Source organism: Prionailurus viverrinus, chromosome B4 (genome assembly GCF_022837055.1).
Source record: "Prionailurus viverrinus isolate Anna chromosome B4, UM_Priviv_1.0, whole genome shotgun sequence".
NCBI classification, from domain to species: Eukaryota; Metazoa; Chordata; class Mammalia; order Carnivora; family Felidae; genus Prionailurus; species Prionailurus viverrinus.
This window is the reverse complement of record NC_062567.1, coordinates 128927059-128950084: the sequence shown is the minus strand read 5'-3', so window position 1 is coordinate 128950084 and position 23026 is coordinate 128927059. Positions and strand designations below refer to the sequence as shown.

The 23026-nt window shown below is 56.2% G+C and overlaps 1 protein-coding gene across 1 annotated transcript in view; it reads right to left on the bottom strand.

Moving 5' to 3' along the window:
- TRIOBP (TRIO and F-actin binding protein) overlaps positions 1-20759 on the bottom strand; it is a 51016-nt gene extending 30257 nt beyond the window's left edge. The window contains exons 1-7 of the mRNA XM_047866133.1: positions 20525-20759; positions 16318-16457; positions 14925-15114; positions 13741-13909; positions 7122-9744; positions 2135-2249; positions 566-1450 (exon numbers count right to left, since the gene is read on the bottom strand). Of these exons, the coding sequence (XP_047722089.1) occupies positions 566-1450; positions 2135-2249; positions 7122-9744; positions 13741-13909; positions 14925-15114; positions 16318-16457; positions 20525-20638 (4236 nt within the window). The 5' untranslated portion in view covers positions 20639-20759. The remainder of the gene's footprint in view (positions 1-565; positions 1451-2134; positions 2250-7121; positions 9745-13740; positions 13910-14924; positions 15115-16317; positions 16458-20524) is intronic.
- Positions 20760-23026: the final 2267 nt, after the last annotated feature.

The following is a 23026-nucleotide window of genomic DNA, read 5'->3' as shown; positions in this document are numbered from 1 at the left end:
GCTTTGGATTCTGTGTCTCCCTCTCTCTCTCTGCCTCTCCCCCACTCGTGCTTTGTCTCTCTCTCTCTCTCTCTCTCTCAAAAACAAATAAAGATTAAAAAAAAAAAAAAAAGAATACAGCAGGAAAGTCAGGGGGACTCGACCACACTGGTTGCCGTCCCAGCCAGAGTCAGGTAAGAACCATGAGAGGCAACACAAGCCAAGGACTGTGCAGCCAGGAAGGGAGAATGCCTGGTCAGAGCACCTTGCTTGAAGCGGTCCACCCCTGCCCCAGCCCTTACTAGCTGTGTGATCTTAAGTGGCTTAACCTCTCTGAGTATCAGTTTCCTTATCTGTAAATAAACAGTGCCTTTCCGCATCAGGTTGCTATGGAAATTGAATGAGGAAAACACCCACAAAACATTCAGACCGGGGCTTAGCATCTAGTAAATGCTGGTCAGTATCACTGCGGGGGCGGTTGGAAGTTTTGGTCGGGAGGAGGGATTAGGGCTGAGCCTCGGAAGGTGTGCACTTGTCCGGGTGAGGCTGACTTTCAGGCTGCCCCTTGGACGTGACACTGACTTACCTCCCACTCTGGCAAGCTGGGACCCTCTGCAGGGCTCCTGCTCCCCGGCTGGCCCATCTCCTCCAGACTAGCCGTAGTGGAGGTCCCCGGTCCACGTGTCACTTTGGTCTTTGGCCACTGGGTGGAGACGTAGTCAGGGCTGGGTGGCTGGGCAGAGCTCTGGGGCCACGGCCCAGCTTTCTGTCCGTTGGCTAGGGTGGCCTCCACCCAGCCGTCCGGCTGGCCCTGTCGCTCTCGCTCCAGGGTACCGTTTGTGGCGGGGGAACCCACCTCTGGCCCCGAAGCCGTGGCCAGCGTACCCCCGTGTCCAGCTGGGTCCTGGCGGGGCAGCCGGGCCTGCAGGAGCTCTAGGAGGCCTTCCCAGTCTAGCCTGGGAAGACGGGAGGCGAGCGTCGACGCCTCCATGCAGGCCCAGGCCCCCTCTCGGAGTGCCCCGAGGAGGCCCACGAGGTCCCTCCAGTCAAGCTCGGGTCGCCTCTCAGGGCTATGCCGGTGTGGGCATGTTCCCTCAGCACCCGGGCCCGTGGTGGTGGGGGTCTCGGGGCCTATCCTGGAGCTCTCTGGGGGGCTCGTAGGCTGGTGAGGACACAGCTCTGGCAGGCTGCCCCAGCCTCTCTCCAGGTATTTGTGAGGGCCCTGGGCACCTGGAGACTCCTCCTGACTCTGCCGGCCCCCCGGAGGCTGTCTTGGGCCTGCCCGGCCACTTTCCAGAGATCTTTCTGGCCGCCGCTCCCTCTCAGGGGTCCGGGCTGATGTCCTCGGGGGCAGTGAGGACCCCTGGAGCCTCCGGTCCCCTTCAGGCCGCCTCTCGGGGCTCCTGGGATGAGGGGGCTCCGCTTGGCTCCGCCGGGCCGGTTCTGCCTGCTTCGCAAGGGGCTTGGTTACCTGAGGATAAGTGAGGGGGTGCGTGACGCTCCAGAACCCTGACGGGGTGGTCTCTCTCCAGTACAGGAAACTGGGGAGAGGCAGGCTGTGTCCTCACAGCAGGCTGGATGAAAGCGGGCCGCAAAGCACCTAGGGTCTTTCCTCCCTGGGGGTGTGAGCTCTTCCCTTTCACCCAGTCTCCTCACTTTCAGAAAGAGATCTTCAAAATGCTGCTTACTTTCTGGGCTCCCCCGTGCCCCCCTCCCCGAGATATTGATTCCACCCTGGGCTAGCAGGTGCCGGAACCCCCACCACCAACACCCCACGCCACTGGGTCAGGCCCTGCTCTCTAAGAGTTTCTTTAAAAATCCAAATCCCCAGCGAGGACGAGATAGCCCTTAGAGCTGGACTGATGCGTCTGAGGCTTTCCCTGAAAACTTTTCGAGATAGCAGGTGTCTAATGAAGGAAGGGGCCAGCACGGAAGGGCCCTCTTTAAGACAGTAATTTGGGGTCCTTCTCAATTTTGCTAAGAGCTGCTGGCTCTTTGGTCGGGGGAAGCTGGACACCCGCGATTGGGACTCTGATCGTTTCACAAAGGACCTCCCTTCTCGAACCGCCTGCCTGCCACCTGGGGGAGGGAAGAAGTGGTGGCCCACCTCTTGGGGGGGGGGTGCAGGGGCCCGGGGCAGACTGGCAGTGCTCACCTCCCTGCTGAGGGCAGGGCTGGACTGTCTTCGGAGAAGCTGGCTCTGACCTTGGCTGGGCCGCTGCGACCGCCCCTCGTCCCGGGCCTGGAAGGCCCCCGGCGCCTCGGACTTCCTATGAGCAAATGCAGCCGCCCCTCTGAGGGCCCTTGGGACTGTCCCAGCATCCCGGCTCCTCTACTCCCGCCCCCAACGGCGGCAGGAGATGTGGGAGATCCAGGGACCCTCCACGAGCTGGTTGAAGGGCCTTAAGTAAGGGATGATCCTCTCAGGTTCTCAGTTTCCCCTTCTGAAAAATGAGGAGGGTCGACATCGCTCTAATCTACCCACCTCAGGGGGTGAAGTGAGAAAAAGGGGTAAACACAGGTAGGGGGCTTCGCCTTGGTCTTGACTGCCTCCCGCCTCACTCAGGACCTCCTGTTTCTGACTCCCACCCCACCAGCAGTCCACCACTCACCCCTAGATAAAGGTTAGACGGGCCTTTGTGGGAATTAAGGTTTATCGAGCACCTACTGTGTACCAGGCACTGTGCGCACATGATCGGAACAGCAAACATTTATTGAGCACTTTCTATGTTCCAGGTGCCAAGCACTTGACCACCCCACTTTGTCTCACACAACCCGTGCGGTGGGGGCGGGAGATACAGAGTGTAATGTGCCCCCACATCCCATCCTTTCTGCCCTTTTCCTGTCTACATGGTGAGTTTTGGATTTCCCAGACCCGTCTTTTTTCCCCCCTCCACAACCAAGAGGGTTCCGGCACCTAGCCTTGAACACTCCAGGCCATCTGAGGTGTCAGTAAAGGAGCTCTTAGCAAGGTCGGAAGGAAGAAACATCCTCTACAATTCCAGAGAAGACCAACACAAACTGCCCACGCAAGTGGCACTTCTAAGGCACCTGGACTTCAGGCACGGTTGCCCAGTCCAATGAACATAACCTCTAAGCTGTATAAAGTCCCTGGTTTCAGTCCACCGTCTTGCTTAATAATTGGTAGCCGTGGCTGTTAATATTTAACGTGACCTGAGAGGTAGGAACCAAACAGAATCCGGGCACACCTCTCCCCTCCCGTAGGTAAGGTCATCAAAACCAAAGACCCAACTACTCCGGTGGAACTTTATTTCAACAGGTCTGACTTCATCTAAATTGACCAAGGGAGCTGGGTCTCTAACGGCTGACGTGAGGGAAGCCTGAAAGAGACCACTCGGTGCCAGGCCTCCCCCCGAGCCAACCAAAAGGGAAGGAGGGGGGACCTCTGCGCAGCCAGGCCTGCCTTCGGCCTGCCTCTGGCTTGGGAACTGCGTGGAAACTCCACGGACACTTTGGAGAGTAGAAAAAAATACATATATATGAATTTGGCATTTTTGGGGGTGGTCTTACAGCTTTTCCAATGTCATTAGAACCAGACCCATAAAGTCCGTTGAGATTTTAGCAGCTCTTAGAAGGAGACTGACTCGGGGCGCCTGGGTGGCTCAGTCGGTTGAGCGGCCGACTTCGGCTCGGGTCATGATCTCGCGGTCCGTGAGTTCAAGCCCCACGTCGGGCTCTGTGCTGACCGCTCAGAGCCTGGAGCCTGTTTCGGATTCTGTGTCTCCCTCTCTCTGACCCTCCCCTGTTCGTGCTCTGTCTCTCCCTGTCTCAAAAATAAATAAAACGTTAAAAAAAAAATAAAAAAAAAAAAAAGGAGACTGACTCACAGAAAACCAAAGTTCTCTTCCCTGGTGCAAGTGTTTCAGAGTTTGAGGGGTGCCTGGTCAGCTTCCATTTTTAATCTATTTGAGGAGACGGGAGTCCCTTGCTCTGTGAGATCTGAGGGCACAGAGTGAGTGTTCCACAGAACCAGGCACCGGAGGCTCCGTGAAGCGAAAGCCCCAAACGTGACTGGGTTGGGGGGCATAACGGCGAAAAAAAAAAACTCAGGGCAGGGTGGACAGGTGGACCGGCCAATGTGCGCCTTCTCGAGTAGATGCGCTGAATAAACTCCAGCGTGCTCAACAATGAGCCCTTCTGAGAAGTTTCCCCCCATGTGGATTTGAGACATGGGAGGAAAGGACTCCAGAAGATTCCGAGAAGCCAACAGAGACCCAGGCTTTGCGATGCTGAAGCAACAGTGTCCCCTTGGGCCATCAGTGTTGATGTGGCTACCCCAAGGGAGAGGCAAAGGAAACACGTTTCCCTTGGAAGCTTGGATGGGCTCCATTCTATTTCCAGAGAGTAGTAAAGGACAAGAGCCATCAAATCTAGCAAATTCCATGAAGACTCTTTTGAATTCAAGAGATTACAAAATGCTTACATGATGCTAAGATAAGGGATTCCAAAGGCATCTGAGGAGGGGGTGTGTGTGTGAAGATACCAAGATATCAAGCCCAAACTCCTCATGTTTTAATGTGATAGCTTTTTTTAACCAGTGCCAGACGATGTGGATGATGTGTATAATAAGCAGAATGTGATAGCCCTTTAAGAGAAATCGTCCAGGCTCAGGTAGACAATGCTTGGACAGAATAGATGCTCAATAAATACATGTCGAACATGGGGGAGAAAATAAAAGTATGGCTCTATAGCTAGCCACTCATAAATTTTGGTCTGTCCCTTACAGATACTGAAATAGGTTTTAAAGGCTCGTCTTCAGGGGACAAATGCTTTCCTATTTGGAAAAAGCGCCATACGAGAGGAAAAAATTAATTACGCAGTAGAGTTTTAAAACGTTGATTAAAAAGCCAACAGTCTGCTTCCCCAAAAGGTATACAATAAACATATGCAATTTTTTATATACCAATGATACTGCAATAAAGCCTTAAAAAGGTAAACAACTTCAAAGAGAGCAGAATAAAATGAATAGAAGTATCCGTGTAAAAATAATTGAATGTCAACAGAAGTACAAACACCTTCCAGACTTCTATTCTAAACACTTTTGTCTGTCTCAAAGTTATCCCTGGAAGGAGGAGGAGGAGGAGGAGGAGAAGGAGAAAATTTAACTTTGGTTTAAAGACTTTAGTGTCCCTGCTGAGTTATCAGATAAAATCAAAGGTATGCAAAATGATATTGGACCAAAAACAGTCATCATAAGAAGACCAAAGACAAAGGGAGTTTTTAGGGCAGTTAAACTACTCTGTATATCACAATGGTGGATACACGCCGTTATACATTTGTCCAAATCCATAGAATATACATCGAAAGTGAGCCCTAATGTAAACTCTGGACTTTGGGTGATAATGATGTATCAATGTCGCTTCATGGTTTCTAACAAATATTTCATGCCGGTGGGGGATGTGGATAGTCCGGGAGGCTGTGTATGGGGGGGGGGGGGGGCGGGGAGGGACAGGGGCTGAATGGGAAACCTCTGTACTTTCCACTCAATACCGTGAACTTAAAACCGCTCTAGGGGCGCCTGGGTGGCTCAGTCGGTGAAGTGTCCGACTCTTGGTTTCAGCTCAGGTCAGGATCTCAGGGTTTATGAGATCGAGCCCCACATCGGGCTCCATGCTGACAGTGCAGAGCCTGCTTGGGATTCTCTCTCTCCCTCAAAAATAAATAAACCTAAAAAAAAATTTTTTTTTAAACTGCTCTAAAAAATTTCTTAATGTGTTTTTCAAAAAGGCCAAAGAAAGAATTACGCTAATGCCGGGGACCACAAAGGTGGTCACCTGGGTACTAAATGGATAAAACTTACTGGAAAGGGAAATTTGAAGAGTAAGAGATAAGGTTTCTCAAGTAGAGTCCAACCTAAGAGACAATATTGCCTAAAGGAAAACAAAGAGGAATTCTGGAATGCAAAATATTACCCGCTCCTAGGGTGATGGAAAGGTTCTAAAATTAGGTTGTGCGTGGCTGTGCAACTCAGGCTTAGTAAATACGCTGTAATTCATTGAATTATACGCTGTAAGTTTTGAGCCTTCCAGACCAACTTTTTGTTCTCTTGACCTTAACTAATGGCATTCCAGCCCCGATCCTTGAAAACTCGGAGGCTGGAACTGCTGGAGAAAGAAATCTCAGCGATCGGGAGGAAATGTTTCCTTTCCCCGCAGCTGTGGCAAAGCAGACGGTGTGGGGCCATAAACCGCCCGCGCAGCACTCGGGAGGAGGAGACTCATAAAATACCCGGACTTCAGGCATTGTCGCCACGTCCCGGGAAAGCGACCTTTAACTTCTAAAAAATTTGTGATGCTGTGCGTTCTCTTATTTAAAATAGGTGGCTTTGGCCATGCGTTTTAAATTGACATCTCTCCGTTTTCTGAAACGCATGGGGACCCATGAGTTTCCTTTGTGAAAGCAGAAAAGAACCATGGGTAGTTTTTTCTCCCTCATGTAAGAAGGAAAAAATAAAATAAACCTACGATTCTGGATCAAGCAAAGGGTTTGAGAGTTAAACCTTATTTCAATTAAGGGTGCCCGGGGGGCTCAGTCCGGTAAGCGTCCAACTTTGGCAGGTCACGGGTTCGAGCCCCGCGTCGGGCTCTGTGCTGACAGCTCAGAGCCTGGAGCCTGCTTCGGATCCTGTGTCTCCCTCTCTCTCGGCCCCTCCCCTGCTCACGCTCTGTCTCTGTCTCTGTCTCTCTCTCAACAATAAAGAGAAACACACAAAAAAGCAAAAACCTTATTTAAATTAACATACTAACGTTCTCTCCATTTTACAGATGAGGAAACTGAGGCTCAGGTAGGTTAAATCACTTTACCAGATCCCATAGGTTGAGGAGTTAGATTTGACCCAGGATTTGACCCCCAGCCCGCCTGACCCTGGTCTTTGCTCTTAACCACTAGGCTACACATAGCATCACTTGGTTGCCAAAACACACACACACACACACACACACACGCCTCTGAAAATGTGGAAACAGAGATGAAGTGACTTGCCCAAGGTCACACAGCCAGTAAGTGGCAGGGTGCGGGGTCTGAACCCTTTCCACCTGCCAACCTAAGCCTGTGAACCTTCCACCTGTCCTGCTGCCGAGCCTCCTCCCCACCCCGCCTGGCTGACCCCGCCCTGAGCTCACCTGCGCTCTTGCCCGAAGAGGCGCTCCACCTCTGCACGGCCAGGGCTGCGGGTACGGCCCCCGTTGCCGCACTGGGGGCCTGGCTCCCTCTGCGCCAGCCTCCTGGGCGGGGGCAGGTCGGCCAGCATGCTGTACTCCTCCCTCTCCAAGTTGTGCCTGGTCTCCCCAGGGGGCGCCGAGCCCCGGGAGCCCCCGGAGCTGCCCGGCGGAGGTGAGGATGCCAGGAGCGCTAGGTCACTGGGGGGGTGGCGGGGCGGGGAGGAGGCTCGAGGTGCATCCCGGTGTCCGATGCACACTTGGGGGGGCAGCACTGGGGAGCCATGCAGAGAGTCGGTGGAGGGGGCCAGGCTCTCCATACTAGTCCCTGGGGGATCCTGGAAGAAAAGGGAGGGCTCAGGGGCCTGGCGTGGTGGGGATGAGAAGGAGGGGGCATCCCGGTGCCCAATGCACACAGGGGTGGGGATGTGGGGGGGCTCGTGCAGAGAGTCTGTGGAGGGGACAAGGCTCTCGGTGCTGGCCCTGGGGAGATCCTGGAACAGGAGGGAGGGCTCTGGGGCCTGGCGCGGCGGGGAGGAGGCCCGGGGTGCATCACGGTACCCGATACATACAGGTGGGGGGAACTGAGGAGGATCGTGCTGGGGGGACTGAGTCTCAGCATCTGATGTGTCTGGGAGGAAGGGAAAGGGATCAAACTGGGCGTGGCGGGGGGGTGAGGAGGCCCGGGGGGCATCCCGGTGTCCGATGCACACAGCTGGAGGTATATAGGGGGGGTTGTGGTGGGGTGATTCACTCTCAGATGCACGGGGGTCTGGGAAGAAAGGGAAGGGGTCATGTTGCAAATAGCGAGGAGGGGAAGAAGCTCGAGGAGCATCCCGATGCCCAATACACACAGAACATGGAGGCTGGGAGGGCTCAGAAGAGGTCTGGGGTGCCCCGCGGGTAGCAGGGTACAGAGGTGAAGAAGTCCGGGAGGCACTGTGGTGGCCCAGGCTATGGGAAGAGGAAGTGGCCCGGGGTGGTGGGCGATACTGAGTAGATCCAGAGGAGGACAAGGGTGCGTCACGTTGAGCTGGCCTACTGGGAGATGAGGTCTGAGGCCTGTCACCTTGGGTTGGCCGAAGGGCAATGGATGCCCAGGGGACCTCACTTTGCTTGGAGCGAGATGGGGAGGAGGTTCGGGGGCCTTCACTCTGGGTTGGGCGAAGGGGAAAGGAGGCCCAGGGGATATCTTTGTTAGTACGATGGGGAGAAGCATTCCGGGGATTGTTCCGTTGAGTGGAGCATCGAGGGGAGGAAGTTCCAGGGTTGTCCCGCCGAGAGGAAGATTGCGGGTAGTCTCGTTGAGTAGAAGAGGTTCTGAGGTTGTTCCATTGGGTACAAGAGGTTTTCAGGTTGTCCTTTTGGGTAGAAGAGGTCCTGGGATTGTCCCGTTGGGCACAGGATGCCCTGGGGTTGTCCCGTGGAGTGGTTCTGTTGGGAGAGGAGGCTCTGGGGTTGTCCCGTTGGGTGGTTCTGTCGGGAGAGGAGGCTCTGGCGTTGTCCCGTTGGGCACAGGATGTTCTGGGGTTGTCCCGTGGAGTGGTTCTGTTGAGAGAGGAGGCTCTGGGATTGTCCCGTTGGGCACAGGACGTCCTGGGGTTGTCCCGTGGAGTGGTTCTGTTGGGAGAGGAGGCTCTGGGGTTGTCCCGTTGGGTGGTTCTGTTGGGAGAGGAGGCTCTGGGATTGTCCCGTTGGGCACAGGACGTCCTGGGGTTGTCCCGTGGAGTGGTTCTGCTGGGAGAGGAGGCTCTGGGATTGTCCCGTTGGGCACAGGACGTCCTGGGGTTGTCCCGTGGAGTGGTTCTGTTGGGAGAGGAGGCTCTGGGATTGTCCCGTTGGGCACAGGATGTCCTGGGGTTGTCCCGTTGGGTGGTTCTGTTGGGAGAAGAGGCTCTGGGATTGTCCCGTTGGGCACAGGATGTCTTGGGGTTTTCCCTTGGAGTGGTTCTGTTGGGAGAGGACGCTCTGGCATTGTCCCGTTGGGCACAGGATGTCCTGGGGTTGTCCCGTGGAGTGGTTCTGTTGGGAGAGGAAGCTCTGGGATTGTCCCGTTGGGCACAGGATGTCCTGGGGTTGTCCCGTTGGGTGGTTCTGTTGGGAGAAGAGGCTCTGGGATTGTCCCGTTGGGCACAGGATGTCTTGGGGTTGTCCCTTGGAGTGGTTCTGTTGGGAGAGGACGCTCTGGCGTTGTCCCGTTGGGCACAGGATGTCCTCGGGTTGTCCCGTGGAGTGGTTCTGTTGGGAGAGGAGGCTCTGGGGTTATCCCGTTGGGCAAGTCTTGAAGGAGAGGATGCGCTGGGGGTGTTTTGCTGTGTGAAAGAGGTCCTGGGGTTGTCCCGTTGGGTGATTTGTGGGGGAGAGGAGGCTCGGGGGTTAGCGAGCTGCGTGGAAGCAGTCTGGATAACGTCCCTTTGGGTAGAACGATGGAGAGAGGAAGCCTGGGGGGTGGCACTTCGAGGTCCGCTCTGTGGCGTTGCACAGGAAGCCTGGGTCAGCGCTGAGCGGTGCTGCTCCAAGAAGTATCCACTTTCTCCCCGGAGCTTGGCCCAGTGCTGACCAGCACTTCGGCTCCCGCTGCAGGTGTCTGGAGAGAGGAGATGATTTTTTTGTTTTTAACATTGACTTATTTTTGAGAGAGAGAGAGACAGAGCGTGAGCAGGGGAGGAGCAGGGAGAGAGGGAGACCCAGAATCAGAAGCGGGCTCCAGGCTCCAAGCAGTCCGCGCAGAGCCCGACGCGGGGCTGGAACTCACGAACCGCTAGATCACAACCCAAGCGGAAGTCGGATGCTTAACAGACTGAGCCACCCAGGCGCCCCGAGAGGAGATGATGAAGGCAGAGCCCACAGCCCCTTCTTAGAGGCTCCACTGTCCATACGAGGTGACTGCACCCCTGTAAATAAGGCAGATCGGAGGGGGCTTAGTGGCCTCTCTCAAGCTGAGGCTGGGATTTGAAATTGAAAACCCAGCCTGACTCAGTCCAAGGGAGGTAGGCTCCAGGGCTGGAAAGGCACATGGCCTGCGGGTCCCGGAACAAATTCATAGAGAGCAGTTTTGGCAACAGCCCATGTAACCCCCGAGAGGGAGGTGGGGGGGGCGGGGGGGTCCAGCAGCAGCCACCTAGCAACTTCCCTTTCCCTGTTCTACCCCTGCGGTTGGGTTCTGAGAAATTCCCCCATCTCTTCTAATGAGCCTCTTTCACTGCGATAGTTCTAGAAAGCTCCCGTTCCTTACACCCAGAGAGGCCCTTGCCCTAGAAGCTTCTGTCAGAGCTGCCATGAGGATGGGCTGGCCTTTTGTGAACCTGCAGCATTAGCCTCACCAGGGAGTTTGCTAGAAACACAGAATCTCAGCCCCCCTCCCCTGCCCCACCCCGCCCTGGGCACCCTGCCCCGAATCTACGTTTAATAAGATTCCCAGGTGATTTGCATGCACATTACTGCATAAGCAGCCCTGGCCTAAGAGATTATTGTAACTGCCCTAAGCAGGCACCTCTTCACAACTCCCGTCCTCATGAAGGGGCCGCCATGACCTCGGGGTCACCCACCAGCCCCCTTATCCTTTGGTCATCCGGCATGGGGTGGCCGCCGGCTCTGTGCGTGTCCCCGGGCCGCTGCTTCATCAGGAGAGAAGCAAAGGGTACTGTGGCCTCATCTCGAAGGAACCACAACTGCTTTCGTTAAAGGCCGTGCTTAAGATTCCCTCTCCTCCTGCTTGGGAAAGCTCTGTCTCTTTCCACACTTTCTGAGCTGCTGTCACCGAAGTCTGAATTTCCGGCGCCTGGCCAGGAGCCAGAACCACACACAGAGCAGCGCTTAAATTTTTCGTTGTTGCCTGACGAACTGATGCCCCAACGTGTGTGCTGTGGGCCCCCAGGTTCGCCGTCCCGTTCAGGGAGATCCTTTCCAAAAGGAAACCTGGCTAGATCACTCACCCCTGCGTCCAAGGAGGGACCGAAAAGCCATCAGACTGGAGGAGACTGGGGAGACATGGAGACTAAATGCACTGTGGGTCCTAGATGGGACGGTAGGACCACAGAGGGACGGGAGTCGAAAAACAGGTGAATACAAATAAAGTTTTGATACTATAACGTCCCAATGTTGATTTCTTAATTTTGGTAACTATACCATGGCTCTGGAAGAATGTCACCATCAGGGGAACCAGGCAAGGGGTAGAACAGAAACTCTGTACGCTTTGCAACTCTTCTATAAATTAAAAATGATCTCAGGGGCGCCTGGGTGGCTCGGTGGGTTAAGCGTCCAACTTCGGCTCAGGTCATGATCTCACGGCCTGTGAGTTCGAGCCCCGCGTCGGGCTCTGTGCTGACGGCTCAGAGCCTGGAGCCTGCTTCCGATTCTGTGTCTCCCTCTCTCTCTGTCCCTCCCCTGCTTGTGTGAACTTTCTCTCAAAAATAAATAAATACACATTAAAAAAAAAATTATCTGAGAATAAAAGACTGGAAAAACATCAGGGGCTCCCAACTGCATTTGAATTAAATTCCAGAGACTTCCCCTGGCTGGGCAAAGGCTCTGGCCGCCCCCACTGGCCTCCCAGTTCCATCTTGGGAGGGGCCTCGCCTTCTAGTTTTCCATTGTGTCTCCCGGGCTTAGGAAAAGTGCTAAGCACAGCAGAGGAGCTCAATGATACTGTGCTGCCACCCTCCAGCTCTGAGCGCCGCCTCCCAGGCCGTGCCTGGATGCTGGCTGAGATGGCGATTGTCACTCCTCTCACTGCCTCCCAGCTGGGTCATCGCCCCCAACCTTGGCTTCTTCCCCTGCCCGCCCATCTCAAGAATCCCTTTCAGCCTGGCCCACCCAGGATCTGACTTCACTCCTGCAGCCCCACTCGGGCACACACAAGCCAAGCTCTACAGATGTCCTAGGGCACTGTGTCCTGTCTCTCAGCCAGCTGGGCGTTGGCTAATTCCTCCTGGGCCTGGGGGGGGGGGGGGGCCCTGCCTGCAGTTTGGGAGCCTGCCACGGGGAGGACAGTGGTGACTGACTTCGACCGAGCAGGTCACACAGTGAGTTTCACCCACTCCACTGCCTCCGTGTTAGAAGCAAGAGAACAGGTATTTCGTACAAAATCCCACTTGCCTATCAGGCCACTCACATTCCAGGGAGGCAGTTGGCTCCCTGCGTTCCCTGTGAGATTACTTCTTCCCATGCACCCTCTCCCCAGTGCTGATAGGGCCAGGCAGGGGGGGTGGGGTGATGACAAGACCTGATTCATGTTTTTAAAAGATGGCTCCAGCTGCTGTGGGGGATGGGCGGAAGAGCGCTGGGCAGCAAAGCGGGGACTGAGGGGGCTCTGGCCACAATCCCAGCGAGGGGCAGCGGTGGCTGGGCCAGCGAGTATTGCGCAGAAGACAAGAAGGGGACAGATTTGAGAGGTGTGTTTTCCAGGTGGCGCTAACCAGAGCTGCTGAGGATTGAATATAAAGGGTAAAGAAAAGATAAATCGGGAGAACACACGATTTGGGGCCTGAGCTTCCAGCATGCCGGGGACATGGAACAGACTGAAGGAGAACCAGATTTGGAGGGAGGTGCAAGTCGTGGGTGGCCCCCCGCCCCCACGGGCTTCCTCTCCCCCCATCTCCCATGCTCCACACGCTCCCATCACCCACACTGGGTTCACAAGTCAGCGAGATGCTAGCCAGTGCCATGGGCATCTGGGGGCTTGGCCTGCCCGGTAGCCTTTTTTCCCTTTCTCTGCGCACAACGTCGCCCTGATTTCCTTTGGGCAATCTCTTCCCCCGCTCTGAGGCCATGAGGTGTGCACAGGGGTCTGACCCCATCCCTGATCACCAGGGCACGGGCACATGACCCATGCTGGGTCCCAGGGAGAACCCTTCCTGGGACTTGAGCAACATCCATGGGAAGACTGCACCCTCTGTCTTGGGAGCTGATATGCAGATAGGACACAGCCTGGTACTGATATTGCTCATTGTGCCCTGACTGGGGGAAGGTCTGGGGGAGAATGAAGGCAGCGCGGAAGGAAACATAGCAGAGACCAGATTTCTGATAGTATTTGAACATCTGGATCCAGCCATGCCTGAAGTCACAAACCCCTAAACTTTTTACTTACGTGAGCCATTCCGTTTATGTGCAGCCAGTTTCTGTCAATTGCAACCTGATCCTAACCAACGAGTCGTGAGATGATGTATTTAAAGCAGGTAGCACGGGGGCGCTTGGGTGGCTCGGTCGCTTAAGCGTCCCACTTCGGCTCAGGTCATGATCTCACGGTCCGTGAGTTCGAGCCCCGCGTCAGGCTCTGTGCTGACAGCTGGGAGCCTGGAGCCTGCTTCGGATTCTGTGTTGCCCTCTCTCTCTACCCCTCCCCTGCTCGCACTCTGTCTCTCTCTCAAACATAAATAAACGTTTAAAAATAATAATAAAAATAAATACAGCTGATGTATGGCACACCACGGCCGCTCCTCAATTATATGGGAACTGTTACGATTACTCGGGTCACCAAAGGAAGCTGTGCCAGGGGACCCAGATGGCCAGGGAGATCTGGCCAGGCCTCAGGCCATCACCACACCTGTGGTCACGGGGACCAACCTGGCCTGGAAGGACTCACCTTCCTTTCTCTGGCCTGCGGTATCTCCCCCCGCAGGCGCCCGGGTGACGGGACATGGAACCCTTCGGGCACTGTCAGCTCTGGGCCCCTCCTGGGGCTTCCTTGGGATCATCACGGTGAGCTCGTCCCAGCTGGGAGCCTCTTCCTGCCTTTCAACAGTGTCCCAGTCCTGCCGGGGAAGGGAGGAATAGCATATTTGGAGGCTTTGGGCCTGTGCCCCCAGCACGAGACGGATAGAAGGAAGGGAAAGGCACCGACATTGAAAGAGCACCTGCTGAATGCCCTGCACGGCGCTGGGCTCCTTAAGGCACGAACTTAGCTAACCTTCAATCAACCCACGAGGTAGGCATGCATGTTGGTGCTCAGAACTCCGCCCAAAGTCACACAGCTGGGAAACAGTTGAGGTGGGAGGAGGACTTGAACCCAGGGCAGTTGGACTCCCTGCAGTGGCACAGCAGCCCCCAGTCCCCAGAGGCACTCCCAGGGTCCAGAGAGAAGTGAGGTCAAAGCCTCGCCCCTCCACTTCCCAGATAGGTAGCCTTAGGTAAGTTGCTTCCTTTCTCCAAGCCTCAGTTTTTTTTGCCCCAAAATGGGGCCATAAAAGTCTCTACCTCTGAGCGGGTGGTGAGTCTTCTTGAACCCACACCTGCCATCCCATCACTTCCCCTTGGAGGTCTCACAGATAGCCTGCCTTTTCTGCCCTGTGACAGCCCTTTGAGGGGTGAGTCCCCCGGAAGCTCCCAGGCAGATGGCCCCCAGCCCTTCCCTGGGCCCCCCAGCCTGCTCCCTTTCCTCTGTCCCTCGGAGATCTATCCCAGGGCTGGTCATGGAGTTCAGTGGTGTGTGACCAGGACAGGGCTCAGGACCAGTTCTGTCCGAGGTCTAGGCAGCACGCCCGACATCCCGGCCCTCTGTGACCTTGAGAGTTTTTGGAAGGCTGACCCGGTTGGTGATTCACCTGAAACTCCTTCTGTCTTCTCGCAGCCAAGCCCCAGCCCCCTGGGCCCGCCCTGCAGAGACCCCCGCACCTCTCCCAGGCGGTTGGTCCAGCTGGCTAAATCTCCCGAGGACCTTGGCCCGGCTCCCTGGTGTGAGAGGCTCAGCCCTTGTCTGGAGTTGTGGGCGGGACCCCAGGGCTGGCACAGAGGGGCGATCGTGTCCCCAGCTTTTCATCCCCAGCTCACCACGGAGGACGAGTCGCTGGGATCATCAGGGGTGTTGCACTCAGGGCTGGAGCTGGTGCCGGAGTCGGGGCCTTCGTCGAAGCTGCCGCTCAGGGAGGAGGCCAGACCCTCCAGGTAGGGCACTGCCTCTTGGCCCTGGCTCCTGGGGGCGGCTGTGGGGCCCTCTGCAGAGGACCCTGCTGACGGGCCCCTGGGAGAAGAGACAGACCTATGACTTCTTCCCCCAAAAGTCATGGGAATTAGGGAGTGATACCCCCACCCAGGGACACACACACCTCGCATTAGAGCAAAGGAGGGAGCTAACACCAAGGGCTCTCTGTGCTGGGCTCTTCACATGGACCGCCTCCTTCAGCTACAACAGTCTCCCTTTGAAACGTGTGTAATGATGCCCATTTTACAGATGAAGACACTGAGGCTCAGAGAGGTCAAGGGACTGGCCAAGGTCACAGAGCTAGGAAGGGCTACAGCTGCATTGTGAAGTAAAGCCCTGGTTTAGGAAGCCAGTCAGGACAGCCACAGGCCCGGGAAGGCTTACAGATGGCAGTCTCCCCAAAGAGTGACCCACAGATTGACCTATAAGTTGGAAAGGGATAATGGCCGTGAAAAAGAGGTCTGTGGTCAAATGAGTCTGGGACATACCACACACTTCTCCTACCACCCCTACCCCAAAGCCCAAGGCCCGCTAGCAAACTAAAGGTGCTGACAAGTCTTGCAAGAGAGATATTCAAAGCTGTTTATCCCAGCCTTTCTGAAACATATTTGATGGCAGAGCTGGTTTTTGTTTTGTTTTTAAAATAATACCTCCCTGTGAGGAATGCATGTTCCCCAAGCAAAGCCAATCTGATTCAATTCCTCTTATTTCCTAAACAGGGAAACTGAGGCATGGAGGAGGGGAAACATTTGCCCATGCTCCCTTTGCCCATCAGGGATGGACCTGAAGCTGGAACCCAGGTTTCCGGACCCTCAACCACGACCTCCCAAGGCACCTTGGCCTAAAGAGGGACTTCAGCTCAGGCCTGGGCGTGGAGGGAATCCCAGAGCCTGGAGCAGGTAGGTGGGTGGTAACAGGTGCCGCGCCCCGCCCCGGCCCCCCTCCGGTGCTGACACTGTTTAATCTTTTAAAGCTGTGCAAAGGGAACCAGGAAATGTGAGCGGTGGGGGGCCATGCCCCCTGCGGGGTGGGTGCCTGGCAGCTCCATTCCCCAGAGCAAACTGAGCTAGGGCCCCAGGAACATGCCCACTGCCTGCCTATGCCCAGGCCGTGTGACCTGACCATATGACCCACACTGGCAGCCAGCAGACAGATCCTGCCATCGTGAAGGGGTGCAGGGTGGGGGCGGGTGAGGGCATCCTCCCCTCGGGAACCCCTCCCCAAGCCTGGGGCTCTACCCACCTCTCTGGCCCTGGCCCAAGGCCCAGGCCCACCACGGACTGGCAGCCGGAGGTCGAGGAACCGAGAGGACCCTCAGAGACAGGCAGGCGGCGAGGCAGGTCGCAGTAAGGCACCTCAGCACCTGGAGGGCTCCCCGGCTCCTGGGGCAGAGTTGGAGAGAGGAGGCAGCTCCTGGCCCACGTGGGGGTTCCCCTCCCCCCCACGCAGCCCCTCCCCCCACCAGGCCGGATGGAAGTGTCCAGGCATCTCCTCCTGGGATCTCAGGCTTCTCAAGGAGAGCTGTCCGTCAGGCTGGAAGCGCCTCTTGGGACCCAAGCCGGGGGCTGGCGGAGATAGAGGGTGTGTGCACGCACATGTGTGTGGACAGGTATGTGTTTGCACAAAAGCCCGTGCGGGTGCGAGCGGGCCCACGTGCGTGCGTAGGCAAGTCCGGGGAGTGGGTACGCTGACACACGCGTTTGCGTTAAGTTCATTACTACATGCGTGTTGCTGCACGCGGACGTGTGTGTGCCAGAGGGTGGGAGGTAAACAAAGGGACGCAAAAGCAGGGTGGGGTCCTCCGCAGCTGGAAAACAAGGGTGAGGAGGGGAGGGTGAGGACAAGGACCAGCCCGGCCTGGGGACTGAAGGCAATGGGTGAAAAAGGAAGTCTGAGGTCTGAGGAAGACCTTGGAGGAAGGAGAGACTTTCGGGGCTAAAGGACGGGCAGGGGGCTCCGGGGGTGGGGCGGGCGGGAGGGTCCAGGCCCCGGGGGGGCGGGTGGGGCCCTGAGCCCAAGGCCCTTCTGTCCCTCCCTCGCCCTCAGCAGGGCCACACCTGCGAAGGCTGGTGCCGGGCTCACCCGGGGGGAACGGCTGCTCACCTCCGGGAAGGCCCCCCCATTCCTCCCCACCTCCCCGGGGTGGCGGGCCCTCCCTGGAGGTGGGAGACAGTGGCCACAGCACCCTGCACCCCGCCTCCTCTCAGGTTACCTGGGCGGCGGGCTCCGCGGTGGCGGCTGGCGGCTGTCAGCACCCTCGTCCCCGGGGGGCTCCGGCTCAGGCCCCCACGCTGCCGCCCTCCCAGGCCTTGACTCTGGGCCGTGGTGGTGGCGGCGGCCGAGGCAGCGAAACCTTAGAGGGGCCGGCTGCGAGCAGGGGCCCCTCATTACTCTTTCATAAGCCGGGGCCCAGCCAAGAACAATGCGGGACATGAAACCGCAGGAACCTGATCCCCGCCCGCTCACCTGAGAGCCGGGCGGGGCGGGGGCCCGGGCACGGGCTCCCCGGGGACCCCGGAGCTCAGCGCCCGGGGCCGAGGCCACAACCTGGCCACGGTTCAGGGTGGGCAGAGACTGCCCCGGATCGCAAGAAAGCCACCCGCGGGCCCTGGGCAGCGCCCGGGAGTGGGGCCGGCGTATCTGTCGTGCCGTCCAAGCCAGAGGAGGCCCGTCTGGGTTCAGTTTCGCCCCCTGCCCCGGAGCCAGATTCTGATCAGAACTCCACAGCGGGAGGTGTCAGATCCACAGCCCAGCCTGGCGCCTTGGCCGCCCTGGGGACCTTGCCACATGAATGAGGAGGGAGCAGAAGCGCGGGGTACCAAAAAGGGGTCCAGCCCAGCTGGGCCCAAGCAGGACCCCCCCCCCCCCCTGTCATGGCACCTCCTCCTGCTTTCACCCCCAGCCCCCGACACTACCCACTGTCCCCGTGAGCAGTCCCAGTAGCCAGTCCCTGGCTCTGATTTCCTGTCTGGCGGGTCAGCACGGGCTCTGGCCTCAGACAGACATCAGGCCCAATCCTGGCACCTCCATTTCCCAGCTGGGTGACCTCAGCTTGGTGGCTTCCCTCTCTGAGCCTGGGTTTCTCATCTCCAAAACCGGGGTGATAAAAGCACCCACCTCCTAGGGGTGTCACGAGAATTAAACGGGTTAATACTTGTAAAGGGCTTAGAACAGGACCCGGTCTGTACATCTTATGTATAATAAAAAACGTAAAACCATTAAAGAGAATTTCATTAGTGTTAAATCAATAGGATGTTAAACACATTTAAGAATAAATACGCTGAGAAGCGCCTGGCTGGCTCAGTCAGAGAAGCATGTGACTCTTGTTCTCGGGGTTGTGAGTTCGAGCCCACATGGGGTGTAGAGGTTATTTAAATAAGTAAAACTTAAAAAAAAAAAAGAATAGGGGCGCCTGGGTGGCTCAATCGGTTAAGCATCCGACTTCAGCTCAGGTCATGATCTCGCGTTCATGAGTTTGAGCCCCGCATCAGGGTCTCTGCTGACAGCTCAGGAGCCTGGAGCCTGTTTCAGATTCTGTGTCTCCCTCTCTCTCTGCCCCTCCCCTGCTCACACTCTGTCTCTCTCGTGCACTCTCAAAAATAAATAAACATAAAAAAAAAAAAGAATAAATACATTGAAAGAGATGTGTGTGCCTGACAGACAGCAGGACCCTCCCACCTCCCTCCGTGCAGACCCTGGCCTTGACCTGGTGGCCCATGTGATTTCCAGGGATAATCCCTCCCCCATCTCTCAGCCTATAGAAAGCTCAGCTGAGAGCAGAGCACAGAGGCATCCAGGACCCAGGTTCCTAGGGGAGCTACAGTACGCTTCAGGGAGAGGGTTGCCCTGGGACCTGGGGCCACTTCTGCATACTCTCGGGTAGCATAACGCCTGGCACCTTTTAAGCACCCGTTCAGTATGAACAGTGTGAACACGTGAGCTGGCCCCAGGTCTCAGCCCAGAAGTGGCTGGATTGACTCTAGAATGCGGACCTGTCTGTATCTAAGCTTCTCCTCCTGTTCCCACACGTGCCATCTCCCCAGCCGCTGGGGAAGGGCATGTGCCTCAGAGACAGACCCACGGGGCTTTCAGGCATGTTCCCTGAACTTGGGGCTGAGGGCAGAGCGCTGTTATTGGTGGTGTCAAGACAGGTAGAAAAGAATCCTCCAGACTGACTTCTCGGGTCGGGAAGGCGGGAGAGAGGAAACTGACGTGTATTGAATTAACCACATGTGACTTGGGCTACACAGTGCCAGATGCCCTGAGTGAGAACGCCCTGTTGCCCCGCTTTACCCATTAGGAGAGTGGAGCCAGAGAGGGTAAGTGGCCCCAGGCCACACAGCAGGTAAAGGGCAAACCCTGGTTTGGAACTCTGGCTTGCCTGCTTTCAAAGCTGAACAGCAACTCCCTTATAATGGCCACCTCGTGGAGCCGGACGCCCTGCATAAACCGGCTGCCAGGCTTAAGAGGAGCCTCGGGATCCTCTGGGAATGATGGAGCCATGGGGGCGGGGGGAGGGGGGCGGAGGCAGGCGGGGTCAAGGCTGGAGGGGGTCCGTGGAGATTCACAGGTCCCCTGCTTCTCCTAGGGCTCTGGGTTTACATGTAGCGGGGCTTGGCCTAAGACCACATAGATTGCCAAGTGAGAAAACACATTCCCTTTCGCTCCTTCAATACCTTCAAGGAGAAAGTCTCCTGTGGGTGCTGGGGTGCCTTTAATGTCTCCCTAACACCCGCCAATCTCCCTTTGTAACAGAGAGACAGTGAGCTTCAGGCTCAGAACCGGCCTGCAGCCGACAAGACTCTCTAGTTAGAATTTAAAGACGTTTCAGATTTTTTTTTTTTCGTTCTTCCTTTTTAACCTTCTATATAAAGGATATGATCCTGGTTTTCTATTTATAGGGATGATATAAAGTTGCGTTTCAATATAAAGTTTAAAAGGGTGTTTATTTAGGGGCGCCTGGGTGGCGCAGTCGGTTAAGCGTCCGACTTCAGCCAGGTCACGATCTCGCCGTCCGTGAGTTCGAGCCCCGTGTCAGGCTCTGGGCTGATGGCTCAGAGCCTGGAGCCTGTTTCCGATTCTGTGTCTCCCTCTCTCTCTGCCCCTCCCCCGTTCATGCTCTGTCTCTCTCTGTCCCCAAAAAAATAAATAAACGTTGAAAAAAAAAAAAAAAAAAAGGGTGTTTATTTAAAGAACAATAAAGTAAGTACTAGATTGCATGAGGCTATGGCAAAAAAAAAAAAATCATAAAAGCAGGAGGAGAGTGACTCACATTTGGGAAACGTACTGTGGTCCCAGCACCTCGTGGAACAGACGGCAGAACCGGGGTTCTGCCCAGGAGGAAGGCCAGTGTCTGGGTTCGGCCGCAAGTGAGTGGCCCAGCCAGGGGCAATCCGTCATGAACATCCCCATCCCAGAACACCACACCTGCTCAGGAAAGCTGGCCTACCTGGCTCCTCGCTCTGTGGGCCTCCTCGGGGTGAAAGCAGTTTTGACAGCAACCCTGGGCAAGCACGTTGGCCTCAAAGTGTTCACAGGGGACAGTCCCAGCACCCCCCTCCATATTGGCTGAGTCAGGCCACGGCAGCTCCTGCGATCCAATGGTGGCCACCGGGAAGAAAGGGGGGCAGGCAAGGGCCAGGTAATTGGCTGGTGGACCACCCGGAACCCGGCCTCAGCTGCCCCTAGACAGACAAGGACCGAGGAAATAAGGTCATCCATCCATTCATTTATTCATTCAATAAACACTCCCGGGGCGCCTACGTGGCTCAGTCAGTTAAGCGTCAGACTTCAGCCCAGGTCATGATCTCACGGTTCGTGGGTTGGAGCCCCGCGTTGAGCTCTGTGCTGACAGCTCAGAGCCTGGAGCCTGCTTCGGATTCTGTGTCTCCCTCTCTCTGCTCCTCCCCCACCCACGCTCTGTCTCCCCCTCTCAAAAATAAATAAACATTAAACAAAAAAATTTTTTAAACACTCCTGAAGCACCCACTAAGCACCAGGCACTCTGCCAAGCATTTAGACATGTGATTTCTAGTCATTACCGCAGTGTTGCTCAAAGTCTGTTCTAAGGACCCTGCATTAGACTCAGCCGAGCTGCTCATAAAATGCATATTCCCGGGGCACCTGGCTGGCTCAATCAGTGGAGCATGTGACTCCTGATCTCCAGGTTGTGAGTTCGAGCCCCATGTTGGGCACAGAGCTTACTTTAAAAAAAAAAAAAAAAAAAAAAAAAATATATATATATATATATATATATATATATATATATATATATATATAAATTCTCAGTGCCTCCCCAGATCCACCCAGTCAGAATCTCTTGGAGGTGTGAGGCCTGGGGTCGTGCATTGTTAAAAAGTCTCTTAGGTGATTCAGTGCACCCTAAAGTTCGAGTGCCTTTTCTCACGGTTATCTTACATTGTAGATAAAGCCAATGCCAATTTAAGATGAGGCATCGGAGACTCACCAAGGGTCCATACCTTGTTCTAGGTCCCAGGAGCTCAACTGGTGCTCTGACTTGAGCACAGAGCTCTCCCATCTGGGGGAGGCCACTGAGAGCTCCAATGCCACGCCCTGGGAGGGGGGAAGGGGGGATGCCCCGACGAGAGTGACTTGAAGATCCCTTCGTCACGCACACAGAGCCCCAGGAGGAGGGCGGGACAGAAGAGGAACCCATCTCCCCAAATCCCATGCACCTTGCGGTGCCCCCAGGTCACCAGCCCACACACCTGTCCTCACCTGGCAAGTTTCCTGCAAAGCCTACCAGGGGATAAAGCCTTGGTTGCCAATCTCAGCTGAGGGCTGCGGAATTTCTCATCCTCCCCTGGGGCAGCCAGGGCGAAGGTTCCTGGCTTCTCCACCATCAGACCTGGGGAGGTGGCAGGGCCCGTTGTGTATGTGTGTTTTGGAGGGGGGTACCCACTTGCCCCTCGATCCTTCTTGGGCCATCATCTCCCGGAGACGTCCCTTGCCCCAGTGGTGGAGGGGGCGCGAACCGGTTCCGCCCAGCTTGGGCGGTTCTTTCCTGGTCTGGCCATATAAAGGAGCATCGCCTGAGAAGGAATACGCCGCTCATCTTCCTGGGGGCGGATGGGGGCTCTGTTCCGTGTGCCCCTCACTGCTCCCGCTTCCTCCTCCTCCTTATTCCCAACCAACTGGCAGAATGCTCAAAAATGCACATTAGGTGTGGCTGTAACAATGGGAAACCTTCAGCGAACACTCATGCCCCACCCGGAGAATGGACTCCTGGACCTCTCCAGCGGGTCAGCCAGTCCCTCTCCGTATGCCTCGCCCCTCTCCCTTACCCCACCGGCCTCCTCTCCCCGCTCCCCTCCCCCGCTTCCGCAGCGCAGTACTACTGACCTCGGCTCGGGTTTCCACGCACAGGAGGTGCCCGGGTGGGATGCCGGGGTCACAGCTCCTATTTTAACAATGAATCAGAACGTTGCCCGGGAGGTGGACGAAGACCACTCCCCTGCCGCTCGTGCATAGGCTCTCTCTAGGCGCCTCATTTACATAAGGGCTGTGAGATTGGACCACCCGAGGGCAGGGGGCGGGGCGGAGGCGGGCGGCGCCCAGAAGCCTCCGAGCGCGGGACCGGCCGCACGTTTAGCCCGAGCTGCCGGGTCTGGGTTCCCAGGGGGCCCATCAGAGGGCTGGCCCTTGGCGGGGCTGTCTCCCTCTGACCTCCTTCCCGTCGATGCATCCCCTCTACAGTTCCCTAGGCTGGTCTTGACCCAGATGTCGGGCTAGAAGACTTAAATTCTCTGTGCCTCACTTGTCTTATCTGTAAAATGGGAAGGGTAGTAGTACCTGTGGGGATGAAATGAAATGCCCGGGCGTTTTCAGCCTCCATCTGCTCGCTTCCACTGACGTAGAACTCACTCACAAAATGCACAACTCTCTCTTTTTTTTTAGTCTTCCCCCCCTTTTAAGCTAATATTTATTTTGC